General features: G+C 35.4%; 1 protein-coding gene across 1 annotated transcript; it reads left to right on the forward strand.

Moving 5' to 3' along the window:
- Window positions 1-10,069: 10,069 nt before the first annotated feature.
- On the forward strand, window positions 10,070-14,124 carry LOC144446478 (E3 ubiquitin-protein ligase TRIM45-like). The gene is made up of 2 exons (XM_078136250.1): window positions 10,070-12,223; window positions 14,071-14,124. Exons 1-2 carry the CDS (start codon window positions 10,070-10,072, stop codon window positions 14,122-14,124), a joined length of 2,208 nt encoding a protein of 735 aa, XP_077992376.1.
- Window positions 14,125-23,157: the final 9,033 nt, after the last annotated feature.

Below are 23,157 nucleotides of genomic sequence, written 5' to 3' on the forward strand. Positions count from 1 at the left end.
GTATAAATAATGTTAATTGAAATAATCAGTATTCATTATTGTGTTAATTCATTTTGTTAACTCACAAGGTGCGACATATCCGATATGTATTCTTACTTGTAAGCTATAAATTAGAAGTCGCCGAGGTTATTGAAAGTCACTAATAGATGAACAAATCCGTCGCTATTCATGGCCATCACTAAACAACTTCTCGTTTAAATTTACAAAATACGAAAACGGGAAAAATAGACTCCAAGTGAAGAAGTGTACATGATTTTAGGATAAAGAAAATGTTACCGAGCAAAACCAACACGACATGGTATTTTCCTGCGATACATGTGATTGTCCAATCATCATGAACAGTAAAATGAGTATAGTCGATGAGTTCTTAAAATTGTTTATAATACCACGATTTAAAGGAAAATAGGCACTTAACATGATTGTTAATTACCTACCTGGAAAATTTTGGATTTTAATGATGGCCACGAGTAGTTATGGATTGAATAGGTCCGCTTATCAGTTTTTGAAACGAGGTGCAATGATAATTTAGTTACTAATCTAAAACAGTTCTTATTATATAAAAAAGTATGATGAATGATTCCGATATCGTAAATGCCTTGTACGATGAATGATTCCGATGTTGTGAAAGCCTTGGGCAATTTTGGTTATACAACGCTTTGGAATACCCATCAATTATGACGTTAACGTGTTAATGCGGTGTCTTTAATTACTTCGATTGTGTTGCATTTGTGATACTATGGTTTTTCATGTTTTCCCCATTTCCCTTTACGCTTGATATTTATTGTTGAGATCACAAGAATTACATAAAAGTTATATCTATTTATCGTTTGCGATTTTACTAGCCATATCCCTACAATCGTTGTTTCATCTAAGTCAATCACGTAGACAACTTTTTGAGAGCATTAGTCCTGAAAAAAACACGCCTTACCGCAATTTATAACATAGATATGAAGAACATGAAACTAGTGATTAGTTAACTGGTGATATAGATCAATCGAATATATACATGTAATGAGTTTACATGACAATAACAGAAAGATGACAGGATTTCATGGTGATGATTTTATCACCAAGATTATTTTCAAATCACCAATGCTATTATTTACTTTACTGGATGGAGAAGAGGCAAGACATTGAACGAAATTTAAAGCAGTCTTGGAATATTAAAATGTGCTTTAAAATGTATTTCTCACAATCACATAATTGTTGTTATTATAATTATTGCTAACAGTGATATCATCATGAAAAATTATCAGAGTATGCCCCCAACATTTCTGCTCTGAGGTTTGGCAAACATTGGCAATGTCCTGGGTCCAATGACAAGGGAATGTTCTTCGTTGGAGAACTGTCGTTCAAGTAAAATAATTGGAGAACTGTCGTTCAAGTAAAATAATTTACTCGAACGTTTGATTTGTTCATAGTTGTTGTATCACCAGACGGATTATAATTTAGTGGCCTGAACGAGAAAGAACTGTTTTAGTATGACGACTATAAAAAGCAATTGTGGTCGAAAGTAATTAGTATTTGATGTAATTGCAGTCAGTCTGTACACTGTATTAATCACAAGTTACATTCACATGGCTGATGTCATTAAGATACATTAATCACACTAATTGCCATACTAATTACTACACAAAGAAAACTAATTTCAAAACTGGCAAGAAATGACACAGTAAAGAATGGACACATCCCATATATTATTGATTGCTTATTTCATAATCACGTGCGAATTTAAAATGAATGAGTTGGGACAGTAGTCGAAGACACTTTAGACTGTCACTTCAATTGAAATCAGAAAGGTTTGTTGTGTTATAGTAATGAAGTGATGTCTCAGTAATTGCTATCAAGATATCCATAAGACAGTGACACATTGAAAGCTGTGTAAATACTGGACAGAGATTTAATACATAAATCATTTTACAAGGTTGCAAAATAGAAAGCTTTTCATGGTTCTATAAGGAATAAATCTGTTACATGTCTTTTGTTTTAATTCAGCCTGTATATGTTTTATAACTTGTTAAGTTTTGTTGTTGATTAGTTTGATGATAGTAGTAATTGGTTTAATTAATCATCACTTCAAATGAACTACCTCTGAAGGTTTTAGAGAATGTATTCATATCGTGCAAACACTTTTAATGGCGATATTTATATGGAGATTTAGAAATTAAAATGTAAATGTCGAAATGCCTAATACACAAGAAGTGAAATAAAAGCTCTTAAATACACTGTTCAAGTCGTAGACGTGAATCTCAACCATATACAATTCATATCACAACATTAATAGACACACCTATTCGTCTTGACAAGTTAGAAACGTCTTCAAATCTAAGACGTTCTAATGAAATGACGAAATAAGAACTGTCAAACATTAAATACAAGTTTTTAAACTGCCTTACCGAAATCGTTGTTTACACAGGGCGGTGACGCTTCTGTCGTAGTGTTTTAGAGTAGAGTACATGAACTATCCTGGATGAAGTCCATGCAAGCATTGCTACTCTCAGATTGGTGCACGTTCTTCTTATTTCAATGTATTAAATGGCGAATTACAGCAAATATGCGCAGCCGCAAAACTATATATTTTTTTTTATGAGTCTGAAATAAAGAAGACAGTAATGAGTTCATCCTATGAACATACTACCACCATGATAGGTAGAGCATTTACACCAGATTTGAATAGAAGAATGTCATGTGATTTGATTACCCATTTTAATGGCAGAGATGGTAAATGTAGCAAAATTAATGATAAGTTTTGAAAATTTGTAAAAAAAGTCGTAGTCTAAGTTAGTTATTATCTTCATACAGTAAATAGGATGTCGATGTATATGTGCGATGGAAGCAAACTGTCCTTCGTTGCATGACTGTTTCCGTCAGTCGTCGGTACGATTCAGAAGTGACAACACACAGTATACCTTCACGGTATGTGTCTGATAATGAGACAACAGCCAAACAACAACTATAAAACACCGATGCAAACAGGCTAGGCCTTTACAGACGACCCGCTTAGACATTCATAGAATAATCGAGTAAAGATATTTTACAAATGTATATTTCGATCTTAGACGAACATAATATTTTTTGTTTAGTTCCGAATCTTAAAAGTAATAACTATAAGTTCACAGGATATGTATTTTCAAGCAAATTGGAATGACCGAATATATGTCAGATCATTGAATTGACATGTCCATTGTTCACAGTAATCATGTTGTGAGAATATATATATTACAGGCTACAATGTGAATGCTTTAATGCTTATAAAGGCTGCAATGGATTGTATGCTCCGCAGGGAGTTGAGGAAGTGTAAAAGGATGTTGTGCCGCTATAGATCCGAGCCAGGGGTAATAATTGCACCGCACTTGGAGCACAGAGTGGGGAACCGCTACATAAGAACCAACATTAGCAGTAGTAGTAGTAGTAGTAGTAGTAGTAGTAGTAGTAGTAGTAGTAGTAGTAGTAGTAGTAGTAGTAGTAGTAGTAGTAGTTGTAGTAGTAGTAGTAGTAGTAGTAGTAGTAGTAGTAGTAGTAGTAGTAGTAGTAGTAGTAGTAGTAGTAGTATTACACGGTCGGTAAACACAACTTTTGCAATATTTCCTGATTTGCAGGTTGTTGTTTTCAACACATTAAATTGTACATGTTCTGCATTTGCTGCTATCGTATAGTCATAATGATTTAAAGAATTTCATGTAAATTTCATGTACTTCAGAAATAGATGCGTGTTATACAAATAACTGGAAATAGCACACATAGGTGACTGATGATGATTCACGGGTGAAGAAATGACTTGCGAGTTTAATAGAACTGGTTGTCACAAAGTAATAAAAACATTAGATGAGTGATTATCACTCCAGCAGGGATAGGTATTATAAACTATGACGTCATCATCAAACTACAGTTGTCCCACTTCCGCTCACAATGTTATTTCGTCTTCTCCTACATGTAAACCCATCCCGAAAGATTCTCGGATTTTATTGTGCATTGTGAAGTTATGGGGTGATTGTTTCCCATTTCAACTGTTGAGCGTCAAGCTGTTTTAATTACCACCTGTTAATATTAGAATTCGGAGAATATCATTTAGTGAGAAGAAGTGTAAGGCAAGTTGATAAGGTTTTCTCTGTTAACTGGAACCAGTCGGTTTACTTGGCATTGCGTGTTTGGTTTTCTGTTGTCAGACTGTGCAGAAAGTTGTTTCCATGTTACAATGAATTATGTATAGATGGTTAAAATAATAAATCGTTTCTATAAAAATATCCCCATTGGACATTAACAAACGATACAAATGGAATATGATGGACATGTTCCTTTCACTATTGATTAAAAGGTAGTAATTTGCATATAGAATATTTAACGAATTGTCAAAGTGACCGTGACTTACACAATCAGTACATTTATGACTGTAGAGTTTTTATTGTATAACTTAATTACTTGGTAACCGTTGTGATAAGTTTCTTCCTGTCCATTAGAAGGAAACCAATTATTGCAAGCGAGTTTCCCAACATAAATCAATACAATTTATAATTGCATGAAGTTAATTCCTCTATGACGTTTATGGTTATTTCTAGTGTGCATGGAATGTGTTAACGTTATACTATAAGTAATTGTTATGAAACCAGATAATCATACCTTTCAATCTGTTTCCAGTATCAAATCAAAATGAAATTACCAACACCTTAACCACTGTACATCACACACGTGCACATAGGTCTGCCTCTGTTCGGTATTGGCCTTTCTCTGATTGACAAAGCAAGGAGGGTTAGTTGTACTAAAAGACCTGAAATATAAACCAACGTTCACGAGATATGAGAATGAAAACTTCAAATCTAGAACTATCCTGCTGATTGATGCCATTGCTATATAAAGAAGCATCTTAGTTCAAAGTTAAAGCGACAGTGCCCTACAGATGGAATTATGACATTAGGCATTGTAAGATACTTGGGCCATACCTTGAGAACACTTTCCACAAATGATTGCAATAATATAAAATTATTGCCTGGATGAGGTCACTAGTAGACATCTATTACACAGAGGGTTGTTTGTAGCAACTATTTCCCCAAGGCCTGCCACATGACACAGTCTACGCCAATCAATGAAGGATGTATGTGTATTATAATGCAATAACTAGTAAATGTCGGAATCATATGGCTATTCATATTATACAACGCTAAAAGTCTTTTTTAAATTGTATTTGTATATTATAGTTGAATCTACATTACGATAAAATTCTCAGAACTAAAATGTTAGGGAAGATTCTTGCAGAGTTAGCTTACACTTTCAAAAGACAGGCAATTGATATATTAGTAAATGAAGCTTAAGGGAGTTTAGAATAATAAGGTAAGGATAGGAACTTATGTGAATATTCAATTTCCAGATTGCTGTGTCATCTATTGACATAAAATGCGAAGTCATATTTTCTCGTTTCATTTCCTTCAGGTGATTGGGAATCGATATTATGATATCACATGTGTACGCATGAGCAAGGATACACTAGTTTACGATTATACCATCATAAAACTTTCATATTCTTGTATTAATTTAATTGATTTATCATCAAGACGATTAAATAAGTTGTTTGGTTTAATTGTAACGTTGTGTTGTGTTGTGTTGTGTTGTCATTTGTGTGACCGTGATTTGTTTCAGATGGTTATTGTGCGACGTTATTCAAACGTACAATCTGCTTGGCATCCCTGCATTTTCTGTTCCTAACACACTGTTGACATTGACACTAAGACATGCCATGTCACGCAGTCTAATTCATATTTTTGTTTCGTGTCTACCATGGCAGTGTAAATCTGAACTTCCGTAAGTAACAATCCAATCTACAGATACAAAAGGAACATACGGTTAAAATAATCAAATGATCATTACATGGAAATTTCATAGTTTCAACTTTCCAGCAACTACATTAAAAATCTTGCCATTTTATGATGATGTTTATAGGGACATCTAAAAAGAGCGAGAACCAATAATTCTATCAATGTTACATATGACAATACTAAGTTAGAATGTGCTTCAAATGAAAATCTCCTGGATGTAAATATTGATGATACACTGACCTGGGAAAAACAAGTGAGCACTATATGTAGTAAAGTAATTTTTAAATTACATCACCTCAAACGTAACACACATTTATTGAAAGACTGACAGAATGCTGTTGCAAGAGTACTCTTATATTAGACTCTGATTTCGATACACCTGACAATGTTTTATTTGATTCTCTACAATGGCTTTGTTTTAGAAAACGAATCACTTACAATGAAGTCGTTTTAATGTACAAAGTCCAGAATAGCCTGGCTATAAATTATCCCAATGTTTTTAGAAGTATACGTGCTGAAACCAAGGGATGGACTATAATTCCAAAAACACAGAACATAGATTTTTAAGAAGAGTTTTAGATATAATGTTGTTAAAATATGGAATGCTCAACAGTTTATCGAGTTTAAATAAAGTCTAATAATAATAATTAGACATATTCCATCACGATTCATTGTATGTTTGGGGATGACATGAAACACAAAATTATCAGTATATGGCTACAATTGTATAGAAGCACTTGATTATGAATGTTTGAAAACACATTTCCTACGGAAATAATTATGACGACACTTATCGAGAGCTAGTTACAAAACGTCTTAAGGTTCAATCGTATGATGTTCAGCCGTATTGTTAGTAGAAAGGCACAGTTTGGTCGGTTGCCAAAACCCTACAGTGCTTCCAACGCGACGTATCTCTGCGGATGAACAGTATGTCGACTGAGCATAATAACCCGTTTGCTGTGATTACAGCCGATGATTTCAACAATTCTACTCAGAAAGTGTTCCATCGTATTCATATGTCAACCTAAGACTTACAGTAACACCAGAGACGATCTCCGTGAAAGTTGGCAACCTTTATTCCGTGTATTGGCACTTTTCGGTTTGTGTCATAACGGACAGTTTCTTTCCACAAAGATTTCATCCAATTCGAGGTGTTTTTCCAATTTGCGTCTAATATATTCATTGGCATTATTTTATTACTTCTTATTTTGCTAAGTTTCACGCGATATTTGTACAACTGTGTATCAGTTCACATTATGTACGGTGGTTTGCAACATTTCTCTGTTATGAATGTTGCATGGTACTTCCAGAGCGCGTAATTACACCAACATCTGTTACTCGCCTTTCCCTGCAGAATGTATGGTATTCCATTTGCTTATCACTCATTTCCAAGTGGCAGCATGGATTTTCCCTTCGTTAATGTTCGTCCAGTTTTGTTACCTTATAAATAAACAGTTTGTCAACTTCAATCGTCAACTTGGCAAGAGAATTGAAAATGGACGATCTTTCAGTGAGGACATTGGCAAATTCAGAATGCCACACCAGCACTTAGCAAATCTTGTGCAGCTCGGTGATAAGAGGTTTTCGTTTTTACCTCCTTTTTTCCTTTGCTACCAGTTTACCACTGTCTTGGTTTATCATCTACACACTGTTGTTTACGACATCAAACCAAGAAGTTGAAACGGTGACAGTTTTCACGTCATGGTTATTAGGTGTACTGTGGACTCTGGGGATGATATGTTATTTTTGAGCTGTAGCTCGTGAGAATTAAAGTTTTCACTGTATGTGTTCAAACTGTTTTTATTAATAGAATGGTTAGTCTGAAGAGAACCCAATATTCTAACTTCAGAACAATTGTTATATTTCTGATATAAAACTAGACTTCATCAGATGACTGTGTGTAATATAAATATATCTATGATGATATAAACGATCATTTGACAAATTATGGTTTTGTTTTACTTGCTTGATAACACTATACTTTTACTGCTGAACACAACCCTATGGTTGTTGAATAGACAGTAGTTTCAGCTCGGATAGGGAGACATTCCTTAATTACGTATACAGCTTTGAGGTCAACTTACTATTATACGTATTATCTATCAACTAAAAAAACCAACCTCAACTTAATTGCCAAACGATCGGTTTTGATCATAAATACATATGTATATTTATTACATACAGTCTTCCTTTTTTTAATAGCTGTTCTCGTTTTGATTTCTAATAATCGAGTTGCTGTTTCCTACTTCAAATGTCCTGATATAGGCTTACTTCATCCAATGTTCCTGTTCTTGCACACCACTGTCATCATCCTGTTCGTCTTTCTGTTACCTATTTATATCAATTTGCCATCTATCCTTAGGCCCATGACGCTGTATATGATATACACAATGTAACCCTAGACTCCAACCCCGATGGCATGGAGATGACAGAGGTAAGGATTACAAAATACATCATTTAAATTCATTTGAAAGAAGCGAGAAGTTTAATTTTAAAATTTTGATTACATTCTGGAAAAAATTTCCGACTAGGTAGATGTAAAGTGTTGTAAAGGTTACTTTTATCATGTCCACAATCAACTTAATCCTGAAAAAATTGGAGTAAACATTGTCGAGCTGATGATATGATCAATTACCCCCTTTTAACAATCATAACTTCTCACGGGCGGTTGCATACAAATCAGTCAATAACTGAATGTAACACAAATTAAGCTAAATTTTTGTGTATTTTACTTTGAGATGATAAGCAAATATTTTCAAGTATTTATAATACATGCAGAATTGTTCATCTTTTACAGCTGACATTATTCGTATTAAAGTTGAATGGTCACCCCATCGCTTTCTCCTTATGCAATATGATATACGTAACCAAAGGTTTCATACTTACAGTAAGTATTACGCCTCTTGGTTTTCAACGTCCAAAAGCAAAGTACGATCCAACGATGATTTCTTGAATGTCATAAGAGGCCATTGAAACTTATCAGATATTATATTGAACGTATTGATGGTTGATGGTAGGTTATGATAGCAAACGTATTTATTGGAAATGTAATCTGTATTGGGTAATAGATTTGTTTCAAGTACATTATATATTCACTTCACGTTTCAATAATGGAAAAATCATGTTAACAATACATATGCACAACATATGGGGGAAAACGATAATATAATGATTAATGGGCCGAAAGATTTTTATTTATAATTCACAGATATACAAGCTTGTAAGAAATGTACGGAAGTGAAATAATGTCGGGTAAGCCCTCAAAGTTCAGTTCTTAAGCTTACCTGTATGACGTCATCGTGAGGTACTTATCCCGCTCTTTCAGTTGACGAACCACGACAATTACGTCATTTGACACAAAATTCATGACAGTTTAGATCATGTCGCCTCGATCGTGCATATGTCAGCCATACGTTTTCAACAAAACAAAAGTCAAACAAACAAACACACTAAATCCAGATAGACTCGGTCAGTCTGTTTATAGGAACACAATAGGCTCTGACTGAATACTCAAAATGATCTGATTACTAAGTTTCAATTGAAGTGTTATAAATATATATAAATTAATAATTATATTTTAGAACTAATTCTATGATATCATTCCATTCCAGGTCATGGGAGTGTCTGTCACATACTTTGTTCTTATTGCACAACTTAGATGAAACTGTGAGAAACGGATCCAGATTACCGACATATATTTCGATGACGCAGTTGCTAGTACTTGAATAACTTTAAAGCGTATTTAATGTTTATAAGAAATGTAGCACTTAGACATGACGGAATCTCGGATATTCTTGTATGAGAGAGAGAGAGAGAGAGAGAGAGAGAGAGAGAGAGAGAGAGAGAGAGAGAGAGAGAGAGAGACACACACACACACACACATGTTGTCATCTGTGATTTTTAATAGTGACAGAGAGAGAGACACACACACATACACACACACACACACACACACACACACACACACACACATGTTGTCATCTGTGATTTTTAATAGTGACAGAGGGTTTGACACTATTTGCACTTTTGTTCCTCTGCTTTAAGGGATATAATTTAAAAAAATGTTCACCCAGAAGATGAAAAAACTTAGCATGGAACTTTAAGTACGCTCAACACGAGTTTCTGACATCCTGTCCCACTCCGGTCATAAGTAATCACTGTTCCCTAGTGGGAGGAATTCACTTCACATCTTGGGAATTCATGGAATTAGATCATAATCCCCATCAAATATCTATCCCTGGACAGGCAACAGAGAAATCAGTATGTCGTCAACATTGGCTACGTTTCCTGAGAAAATGAACAAAACGCTGCTCTTTTGTGGCATTTGTTTGGAGCAATACAAAACCCCTAAACGTCTACCATGTTTACACAACTTTTGCGAGTCGTGTTTGGTAACGCAGTTGGAGAAACGTGGTGGTGATGATGTGACACATGTACTATGCTCAACATGTCGACGTTCCTTCCAACTACCAGAGGCTGGCGTTGCAGGTATTCCTACTGATTTGTTTCTAAGTGAATTGACTGAAATAATCAGAAAACAAGACGAAGGGTCAGATAATGCAAGGAAATGTGAGGGATGTCAGGAGGGAGAACCTGTAAAACACTGTGTAGATTGTGGTTTTGATATGTGTAAAATTTGTGCTCGTTCACATCGTCGATTCCCTGCTACTAGATCACACTATCTCATGACCTTGGAAGAGTTCCAGTCTGCTAAGTTGAATGACCTCGCCTCAGTTCAAACGCCATTGTACTGTACAAGTCATACTGACAATCCAGTTGAAGTTTTCTGTGATACTTGTGATAAAGTAATCTGTATAAAATGTACTGTTTTGGACCATCCACTGACTACACATAAATACAGACACTTGCAAGAAGCAGCATTAGAATACTCAACGAAATGTGATCAAGTGATAGGGCAGTTGGAAGTTAAAGAAATTGAAGCAAAGCAAAGTCAAACTGCGGTCAAAGTTGTTGAAGAAGCACTTGAGGAAGGTTACCTTAGAGAGAAAGAGCAGATCAAAGACCACATCCAAAAGACGATAGATAAAGTAACCCGTTTGATACAACAAAGTGGCGATACATTACTGAGAGAACTAAAAGAGGAGTATGGTGATAGGAAGATGAATTTGGACGCACAGCTGAAAGAGCTAAATGGCGCTGAAAACGACATGTCCTACACAAGAGAATATACCAATAACGTGATGCAATATGGAAATGCCAGTCAGCTGATGGTTGCCAAGACAGACATCTCTGCACAAGTAGAAGTGTTGCTAAGTGTGGAGACTAAAGCAGATCCGATAGAAAATGACTATTTGGAGTTCTTACCATTTAATCATCTCTGTGATGCAACAAGTGTGGGTATACTACAGACACATGCCGAAAACTACAAGTTAACCAACGTCCCAGAATTTGTCAGAGTCGATGAATGTATTAGCGTTACTATGGCAACAGAGACACCACAAATGAAAACAAAAACTAACACGAGTATGGTTGAGGCGAGTATAAAGAAACCCGGTGAAAGCATAGAAGATGCAGAAGTGAAGAAGAATGATGATGGAACATGGACACTGAAAGCACGTGGAAATGTCTGTGGAAAACACGAACTGTCAGCATCTGTACGTCAAAAGGCTGTGCAAGGGTCTCCAGTTTGTATTGATGTTATTCCACGGAAAGGTTTACTTTGGCAGGTTGGCAACAAGGGAAGTGGCTTAGGGTCACTCAAAAATGCTGGGGGTATTCGCCCAACTAGGGATGGACGTTTGCAAGTATGTGATCGAGACAATCACAGATTTCAGACATTCACAACAGAGGGCCAACCAAATACTATAATCAAGCTCAGTAACATCTCGTACACGGTTTCTCCAGTCTATTCAGTGCAGGCAGAGAGTGGCGATATATTTACCACTGATCGTGGAAATAACCAGGTTATTGTTCATGACGAAAATGGTCACGTCATGAGATGCTTTGGTGAGGGTGTCTTGGAAGACCCGTATGGAATCGCCATTAGTCCTCGGAGCGGAATGGTTTACGTCGTAGACTACAGTGGTCATTGCATACATATATACAATCAAGATGGAAACCTCTACAAGACGTTTGGCACTCAAGGTCAAGGCCAAGGTCAGCTCTACCATCCATTTGATATCAAGATTGTTCAGGATGGCAAAGTTTTTGTAACGGATTGCTGGAATAACAGAATCCAAGTTTTCAACTCCGATGGTCAGTATCTGTACTCCTTTGGTAGTCATGGCTCAGGGGATGGGCAGATGAATTACCCGACTGGATTGGCCTTAGACAGTGCCAGTAATGTGTATGTCTGCGACCAGGGTAATAACAACAGAGTGTTGAAATTTACTCCAGATGGTGAATTTATCTGTCGTATTGACAGTGATGACAATCAGTGCAGTAGTCCAACTGGTGTATACGTCACTAAGGGACCGGACAGAATTTACGGCAGGGGGGGGCCTGGGGAGAAATTATCTCTGACTTGTTTTTTTTCCTGGCCCCCCCATCCACTGTGACCAAAATTTCACAGCCCCCCCTTTCAAAAGTATAAAAATTTCATGGCCCCCCCCCCAAAAAAAAAAGAAAAGAAAAAAGTGCTCAATATTCTGCCCCCTACAATAACTAAAAAGAGTACAATTTTTGTTGTTACTGTAGCACAACTGTAATATTTCTTTTGGTACTACTATTATGTTACTATTTCAGCCCAAACAACTTAGTAGTTGTAGAGGAAGTTTTTTAGAAAACAAAACAAAATAAAACATTTTGACCATACATGTAATCATACACATGTGGTATAATCTTGTGCATTTCCCAACTAGACACCATAAGTAGTCATCACTTAATACCAAGGCATTTGATGTGGTGGTTTTAACTGTCATTCACTGATACATACACAGAAACACAGACACAGAGTTAAACACACATTCACATGCGTGATTTGTGAAAAACTGTAGTGGGGACATTTGTGGGGAGTATCTAAGAACATCACATCACCTACATCGTGTATTCAAATATCTATTTATACTCATAACACAATAACTATCTAATGTCAGACATTTGTGATGTCATGAAGTGCTAGCAAACTAAGGATTTTATGCAGCTTTCACTTTCCTACACCAAATGCATTACCAATACACCTGTAAATGTAAGACATTTGTGACTTCATGTCACTGATGAAAAAACACTTAACACCACGCAGACATCTAAATGCTTTACAATATTTAGTACAGATAGATGCATTTGATGATGCTGAGGAGGGAAATAGTTTAATTTCACTGGTTTTAGATAGAAAGAAAGACAAGTCTTGCCTCATATCTTCAGACTCTAGTGAGTCTGAGAGTGAAACTCAAGAATAGTGTCAAGGAAAGAAATAAAACACCTATCTAAATTAATCTGGCCAGACGTTTTTGTATTTACATTTTTCACCAAAAGGTCACTTTTTAAACACATAAATTACAGGTCCTATGCTAGTATATTACCATATATATATATATTAGGACCTGTAATGTATCCTTGATGGTAATTACACACTGAACCTGTTTCCACAGTGCTAAAATGTATGTATGTATGTATGTATGTATGTATGTATGTATGTATGTATGTATGTATGTATGTATGTATACATATGTGTGTGTGCCGTTGTGTGTGTGAACAACTTGGAGTATATAAGAGTAATTAAGGGTGTATCAAATTAATCTTGAGTAGTGTTTTTATGCTTCACTAAATACAAACGTACACACTTCCATTTTAATACATAAATGAAAGTGTAGACATTCAATATTAAAGGCGATATCAAGTGCTATCTCATGCAATGCTAAATTTTCTAACATATTAATTTTTTTCAATGACAAAATATTTCGCGGCCCCCCCTTTCAAACCATGAGAATTTTCATGGCCCCCCCTTCAAGCCTCCCATTTTTTTCATGGCCCCCCCAATTTCTCCCCAGGCCCCCCCTCTGCCGTAAATTCTGTCCGGTCCCTAATGACAAACCATTTGGAAATGTTGTCGTAGTTAACAGCGGTAGGAAACAGTGCATACAAATGTTTGCACAATAAGTTTAAGGGACAAATCACCACCCACAGAATGTAATATTGACAAGTATCGAGGTAGAGATATTAAAGTACAACAGTTACTGCTGTGTATAGATGGTAGCACAGTAAGCTAACGTGAAAACAAACTTGTTGGTGTTGTGATTAGAAATAATAGAGAATATATCGAGACAAGTTATATTCTTTGATGTCTACTGTTCATTTGTTTTAGTACACAGGCTTGAACAGTTTAGGTGTTTTTCCGAGTCCTGTACCTGAAAATTAAAGTATTACCTGTAACGTGTGGAATTTATAATATTCTGAAGAGTAGTCAACATAACACTTTGCTACATGTCTGTAGGATTATCCAATTAACAGGATCTCAGGAAAGGACTTTTGGCAGTCTTTAAAAAATGTCTTTTCGCGATTAATAGCAGTAGCCCTTAGGGGCATGTAATATTTCATAGATTATTGTTTTCCAGGTCTACAGACTAAATATAACAACCTTTTGACTATATATTCCTACCTGTAAGGAGAAAGAGAATATTTCTACTAATATAGAGATTGATGCATTTGTAGCAGCAGGATTCATACGATATTTTCTTAAGAAAACGGAAATCTAAGCAATAATACGTGCCCCTGTGCTTCCAATTGACAGCCTGGATATCATACACACTATCATACACCATTTAATAACAAATTAAACATACAGTAAAAGGTCACGTGATACAGTATGCGATGTGTACATGTTGTGAGGATGTATATACTATTTTGATATTGGTGCACAAATTTAGTCTTTCGAGTTATGTTAGTTGTAGTTGACTTCCGATATTTAGTATTTTAAAAAACTAGCGTATTTTCGAAAGTACTGTTTAAATTTATAGAAAATTTAGTTTACTTGTTAAAGCCACAATAGTTGCTAGTTAAGATATATTTCCTTAAGTTTCTAGATTTGGCTTTTTGTCTACTTACCTTTGTTAATTTACATGTTTCAGAATTGCAAAAGACCCGTCAATTGTGCAGCCTAAATTTCCAGCTTTATACAATAACTTTTACGAAACCCACCTTTTAGTTATATCAAATATTAAAAATAGTGAATATATGGCGTCGAACATGGTGTCTGTTCGGTCTATTATTTACATACTAACTTTTCAATGAATAATATAGTCCGTGGCTTACTTGCTTCCTTAAACGTCCATATGACTTGTACGTTATACCCTCGAGACATTGGAAGAAAAGTATATATCGAAGCCCGCCCCCTGTGGTCGGAAGATGATTATTTAGTTATCAGCCCTTGAGAAGAATTTTTGATCCAGCCTTCTCTGAACTTGTATGATTCTTAGAATGAGAAGCTACAGGATGTACAGTTGTATTAATACATATTTCAATAATTATCATACTGGAATGAAAGTGGCGTTAGATATAGAAATAAAACAAATATTGGTTACACCAAAAGACGATTTCTTGTCATGTTTTCCTTTGAGAAATGGTGGAAACTAAGATCTATTGCAGATGATAGCTTGGGATGTGATTGATTTGAGTAGAATTATTGGTGTTATTATAGTTCTTATTGTTTTAGTCTTGTTTTGTTGTCTTGTGTGCTCTTTTCGTAGAGGGCACCGCAAATCTTCCTAAAATTGCTTCTCGAATCGTACAGTTTTCGTATTTTCATGTTGCTTTGAATATCATTATCATACTGTCGTGATAAAGCAAAACAAGTTAAAAGACGGTAGAAAAATGAAGAAATAACCCCCCTCTCTCTCTCTCTCTCTCTCTCTCTCTTTCTCCCTCCCTCTCTCTCTCTCTCTCTCTCTCTCGCTCTCTCTCCCCCCCCCCTCTCTCTCTCTCTCTCTCTCTCTCTCTCTCTCTCTCTCTCTCTCTCTCTCTCTCTCTCTCTCTCTCTCTCTCTCTCTCTCTCGTACTACTTACCAAGCGTCTGATCTGTTTTACAGCAAACTTTGTCAACGAGATTGTATGAAGACTTTTCCAACAAGCTGTCAACATATTTTATATTTACTGATATATCCATTCAAATGTGCCTCCATATTTATTCCCACATGATATAACCTTGATTCCCAGTTACTTGGGTAATTAGTTACTCTGCTAGTTACGTTGTATAACAACCCTGCAGTGTAATTGTAGTATCATGTTATTTTCCATAAAACGATATGAAATGTGTTAATTTGTTTGACAATCACTCTTTTTATTGATAAAACATTATTACATGCAGTGATAATTAGATACAGATATTACAAATTAATAGACAATAATTTCATAATACAGTACACTATAGAGAGATTATAATAGGTCATACTTTCAAATTGATATTGTTGTAATTCTTCATTAATTTGATGTTATAACTGTAGACTATTTACAACATTCCATCATTCTCTGGTGTAAAGAATAAGTACAACATTACAGTAACGCAAACCGTCCATATTGTCTTTGACCCCGAGTGAAAATTTACATACCAAGTACCACACAGCTATTGACCCCGAGTGAAAATTTACATACCAAGTACCACACAGCTATTGACCCCGAGTGAAAATTTACATACCAAGTACCACACAGCTATTGACCCCGAGTGAAAATTTACATACCAAGTACCACACAGCTATATACACATTTGTGAACGCTCGTCGTTTAACTTTAACGTTAAAATCCTAGGATTTCTAAATTCAACATATGGAGTTTTAGTGCAATGTCAATCTTCCTAGGAAGGGGGGGGGGGCGATCAAAATAATAAGTTGTTTCTTTGACTACAAACTTGTGTTTATAGACTATTACTGTATAATATAGCAATACAGCCTTTAGAGTTTTGGTTGTGAGGGTGCAAGAGGGATATACGTGCTATATCCGAAGTACGTACGTCTGAACACCAAATGCTTATTCGTATTGAAGAGGCATTCAATGTAGGTGAGATCAAGCAAACGTGGACGAGGAGAAACTATTGCAATGGTAGATATGGTGACGTCACTGGTTACAGTGATACCTCACTACCTCGCTCTGAAAAGTGAATCCATCAATCATTTGATTAGTTTGTGAACAAACCACTGTGACATCTACAAACCAGAATATTAACATAACCCCAATCGTTTAAATGTAATGCAATAATAATTTCTAAGGAAAACATCGACTTTTAATACAACAGTTTATACTCATTTCTTTGATCATTTAGTTACAAATATAACTAGAATTTAAGTTTCTATATGTTAGCATGAACGAACAATAAAAATTGATTTGATATCTGATATTCCAAACGTCTATATAACGTATTTTTAAAAAGTATATTTCCATTCCATTTTGCAGATGAGACCCTGTCATCTCTAAGTGTTCCAATCCTTATTTGTCCTTCTACATACCATTCGATTTACTATATAACGGTAACCACATCATGTTGCGGTAATAAGGATCCGCTTCTCGTAATTTTATGTAACTTGTGCAAGGAGAGCAAAGTATGTGACAGACACTCCCATAACCTGGAATGGAATGATATCTTAGAATTAGTTCTAAGATATAGATATTAATTTCTACTTATAACACTTCGATTGAAATCAAGTCCTGTTATTCATTCATAGTCAAGTTTGTTTCTCTAAATGTTCTGACCAAGCCTACGTACATACATCCAACTTTCGTTTTTATTTTGTTTTCAACGTATTACGGAGGAGTATGAACGATGTTATATGATCTAGGCTGTCATTAATTGTGTTTAAAATGTAGAACCCGTAATCCTTGTGGATATGATGTGTGGAATCATTTGACAGACATTAATAGGCAACTCGTAAACACCTCATCGTTTAAAGACAAAGTAAACTTTCAAAGTGAAATTTGAGGGCGTGTAGAAGTTAAACAATATGACAGGAACGCTGTAATACTCACTGTAAGAATGAAATCCTTAGTTATAAATACCATATTCCATAAAGATAATGCGATGGGTTGACCATTTAGCTTCAATAAGAACATTGTCAGCTGTGGAAGATATACCAGTTATTTTGAAAGTAGACTAGTACACAAAATTTCGTATATCGTTTCTACTGACTGTCACTACTTGATAGAACTTATATATAGAAGTTAAAACGTGGCAGGTGATAATTAGATGATAGTCAGTCTACTGTCTGAGAATAGTCGACATGACACAGATAACTTTACGGTTACTTAGTACGTATAAGGCCAAGAACTTCCCAAGACTATAAAGAGATTCTAAATAGATTGTAGTTGTACATTTTATAAGCCTTACCTCTGTCGACATCTTATCACCGGGGTCGTAACCCAAGGTCACATTGTGTATATCATAAACAGCGTCATGGGCCTAAGGATAGATGGCAAATCGATATAAATAGGTAACAGAAAGACGAACAGGATGATGACAGTGGTGTGCACGAATAGGAACATTGGATGAAGTAAGCCTATGTCAGGACATTTATGTATTTTGTATGTTCACAACAGATGATCGCAACAGCACAGTGCAACAGGTCCTAAGTATCTTGCTTGATATTGTGTTATCTGTACCGCTCTACGTACATATGTATTGAGCACTGTTTACTCCAGCATAGACATTTTTACATATACTGAGTGTATGTATGAATGTATATATATATATATATATATATATATATATATATATATATATATATATACCACACATACACACACACACACACACACACACACACACACACACACACACACACACACACACACTTTAAGGATGTTAGAAGTCGTTACTCAGAGTCTTACGCTTCCTCAACGATGTCACCAGGCGACTGATAAAATTGGGATTGTCAAGGTCGATATATACACTTAAATGTTTGTGTATATATTGCGTAATAAGATGGTCGGACTAAACTATTCCTTACGGACGTAAGACTTTGAGTAACGACGTATAACATCTTTATTCATTTGAATTAAGTATATAATGCTCTGCTACTAATCTTGCATCTAGCACTGTTCTCAGAGGCACTTATACTTACATGTGTGTGTGTGTGTATTTATATATACATATATATATATATATATATATATATATATATATATATATATATATATATATATATATATATATATATATATATATATATATATATATATATATATATATATATATATATATATATATATATATATATATATCGATTACTTACATTCTCATGTGCTACGGCTGAAGACCAACACATCATTCCTAGATTAAAAAGCACACCTAATAACCAGGACACGAAAATAATCACGGTTGTAAGGTCTTGATGTGCAGTAAACAATAGCATGTACATAATGAACCAAGACAATGGTAAATTGGTAGCAACGGTAAGCATTAGATATGACGAAAATCCCTTATCACCAAGTTGTACAAGATTTGCTAAGTGCTGGTGTTGCATTCTGAATTTGCCAATATCTTCACTGAAACATCGTCCATTTTCAATTCTCTGGCTAAGTTCATGGTTGAATTTGCAAAACTGTTTGTTTATAAGGTAGCAGAATTGGACGAACATCAACAAAGGGAACATCCATGCTGCTACTTGGTAGGGAAGGAATGTCAGCTGAAAAACCATAAATTCCGAAGGAAAGGGTGAGTAACAGGCATTAGTGGAATTACCGCTTGAGTCCCCTGGTACTAGACAAAGGAAAGCTATTGTCCCACCATAACCTAGAACACAAGAAATGCCAACTACACACGTTACTAAGGAATACTTTCTCAACCGCTTCGCTTCCACTTTTAGTCCAAGAGAGAGGCTTTGTTCACTTTGGCAGTGGTTTTGCCAATGGTTAAATATATTATTCAAATATCTCGGTTGGATATTGAGAACAAAGCAAACCGTGAAGTTAACCGCGCACTGGAAGTTCCATACGGCAGTTATGAAGTAGAAAGGTTGCAAACCTCCATACGAAATCTGAAGAGACACATAGTTGTACACATATCGTACGAAACTTAGCCACATAAGAATTAGCAATGGCAATGAATACACCAGAAGTAGATTGGAGGAAAACTTTGAATTTGATGAAATCTTTGTAGAAAGAAATTGTCCGTTGTGACACAAACCGAAAAGTGCCATTACACGGAATAAAGGTTGCCAACTTTCACGGAGATCGTCTCTAGATCTGGTGTTACTGTCTCCATGTAGTTCATCCGATGACTTGTCGATAGTTGTTATGTGTATACGCTGGAACACTTTAGGGTTACAAAAATCAGTGTTTGTAGTTACAGCAAATGGAATTTGCTCGGTCGACATTCTGATCTCTCGGAGAACTATAGCAGAGCTGTTGCGATTGGACTGTGCCTCGTACTAAGTGACAGTATCAGGCGGAAAAGTGTTTGCCAACTGTCAAATATGCATATTGCTATAATAATAGACGAGCCGTTTATTTACTTTAACAATTATGTTTCACGTCATCTACATAAATTAATATAAAATGACATTTGTGGCATATGTCTAGTTAGTAACAGCTATAGACCATTCTCCAATTAGAATTGATGCCATTTCCACTTATACGTTCATTTCTTAACGACGTGATCAAACAGCTGCCCAACTTTCATATATATTATCATTTTATTGCAGATACTATAACCTTGAAACTGTTATTTTCCGTTGGTTTAACCGCTAATGAAAATGATGTATCGATGTACAATACCATGTACGTACGAACCATTTTGAATGCTTATTATTTAATAATGGTAGGTGTTCGTACAATGTCAGGTATAGCTGAATCAATCATGGTATACTTCCAATCAGCTCAGTTCTTCAACCTACAAACCAATCTTGTCCATACCTATTATGTTAAACGTTCATTTTTCCTGCTATGATATGTCACAACCTATTCAGGCCAATTGTTGTTTAACACAACACATATATTGGTTATTGGAGCATCATCTAATAACTATCGACATGAAAAACATTGTTACAGTGAATACATAAGCTACACTCGCCAAGAAGGATTTTTAAAAGATATTTTAACTGTGCTACATAACCTTTTGAATGTCAAAACTTTTATGTTCACCAATACTCTGTCACAGCCATTGTACCCATGTCACGACGGAATTGATGAATTAATCTTAACAAAAATCCCTTATCGCTTATAAAATGACAGCTCATTATTTTGATTAAAGTCAATCTCTCCATTTACATAATATGTAGGCCTTTTATGTGTTTGGTATTTACCAGACCGTCACCATGACTTCTCTTTACCTTTTAGATAAAATTTGTTAATAGAAAACTAACAAAAACTTCCGTATCTGAGATGTTCATCACTAAATATTAATTTGTACGAAAGTGGCTGAAATTAATTAATATAAAAATCGACTATATTGATTACTGTGTTAATTAATGTCTTGATCTAAGTTAGGATAATGGCATTATTAATGGGTGTATTTTTAAAAATTGATTTCTCTACCTACACAAACCTGGACAGCTATAGTCTTTGGCAGCTTTGTTACGTCAAAGCACACACCATCTAGCAGTATGTCGCAAACCATGCAAAAATGAACACATTGACAAGAATGTTGAAATTAAAACTAGAGACCCAGGTTTTTTGTACACGTCATACGTTGGCTTCTTCCTAATACTGTGAAACCTTAGTATCATTTGAGCCGTTAGCCTAGAATCCAGGCGATTAGGGATTTTGAATGTTGATAAGTGTTGTTGACTCAGAATATTCAAATTCAAAACCCCCATCCGCATGTATTCCAGTCTAAGAGACTTGTGTCTATGCAGGTTGATACGGTAACTTTATTGATGCTTACCGTATGCAACTTTACAAATTACGCACCAAGGTAGACATCAATCTAACGCATCGGATATTAGTTTCGATGTCAATAGTTAGTGTTTGCCCACGCGCACACTTTCTATGTATATTATAAATATCGATTCCATCATCGAGATAAGAGGAAATTAAAGGTGACTCGACAGTTTGCGCAAATAGTGACATAGCCCTTTGTAAATTTAATATTGATGGAATTTCCCAAAGTTTGTTTAATTATTACAATGTTGTCTAAGTTTCATTACTAATGTGTGATTTCCCTTTTGGCGAACAATAACATTTGAAAAGAAACACCTTCTGATCTATGTTGGGTTTTTATTTTGTTTACACTGTTTTGATATTTTGCTGATAACAATGCAACATTTCAAAACCTTTGATTAACAATTATCATTTTACAGTATTTTTGAAAGAGGTAACCAAAACTTGAAGATTAGGATATAAAATTTATCACATTTGCTAAGAAAATAAAAACCCATAAATTGATCAGGATATTGCCTATACCCATGATTTTTATACAAATTGGCAACATATAAATACAACGACCTGTCTCTGATATGCTAGAAATGGTTTGATTTTGACAATTAACCCGAAGGTCAAGCTCTTAAAGGACAGGGTTTTAATTCCAGGTTTTCGCATTAGTGTTATCTTATCAGTGGAGACAGGAGGATTACATATTGATATCTACCTATAAATATGGCCGCCATTTGGTCAAATTTGCATATGTCATGAAACAAAGTGATGTGTACATACCTTTGCGTCAGGTTTGAAAGAAACTGGATATCGCAAGTCAGCGAAGTGATTTATTACGGACACGCGGGACAGAGCTTTTTATAATAATAGCCCCCCCCCCCCCCTTCAGACGACTATAATGATGTATAGGACACTGGTAATGCTGACACTTCGTAGATGGTATGGTCATAGATAAGCTATCCTGAAAAAAATTCTGGACAGTTCAGATACTTGTTGAATTAAGAAGAATAACGGGTAATTGAGAGTTGCAGCAGCATTGAGCGGTCATTAAAAGTGATTTCAATATTTGTACCACACAGTATATATAAAGTATATATAATATAATAATGTTTGGTAGATCGATATAATGATGTCATAATTTGTGGCCATCTATTACATAAAATAAAAATTTCATAGATTCCGATTTCATAAAGCTAAGCTGATGTCTTAGATCCCTGTTTGTTGGGTCACAAATTCTACAGTGGTGGAACATGGATTGCTAAATTTACTGCCATCGTGATATTTAGAAACGTGTACTAAAATAGGTTTGACACAGACTGTCTCTGCCTGCCTGTCTGCCTGTCTGTCTGTCTGTCTGTCTGTCTGTCTGTCTGTCTGTCTGTCTCTCTCTCTCTCTCCCACGCACACATTACGACATCATACTGACATACAGCACGATGTTTATTTCAATGGCATGGCAATAGTACATATTTACAAAGTGAAACACTCTTTCAATACTCATCATATGAACCTTAAGAAGATATATATATCAGGGAATATAACATCCTGAAATAAATGAATGGACAATCTCCTTAGCTATTTGGCAATTTGGATTCCATAT

The sequence above is a fragment of the Glandiceps talaboti genome, chromosome 2 (genome assembly GCF_964340395.1).
Source record: "Glandiceps talaboti chromosome 2, keGlaTala1.1, whole genome shotgun sequence".
In the NCBI taxonomy this organism is placed as follows: domain Eukaryota; kingdom Metazoa; phylum Hemichordata; class Enteropneusta; family Spengelidae; genus Glandiceps; species Glandiceps talaboti.

Coding starts and splice junctions, on each gene's coding strand:
- LOC144446478 (XM_078136250.1), top strand. CDS start 10,070: ATGTCGTCAACATTGGCTACGTTTCCTGAGAAAATGAACAAAACGCTG. Junction 12,224..14,070: donor AGTGCAGTAGTCCAACTGGT/GTATACGTCACT, acceptor CATTTGTTTTAG/TACACAGGCTTGAACAGTTT.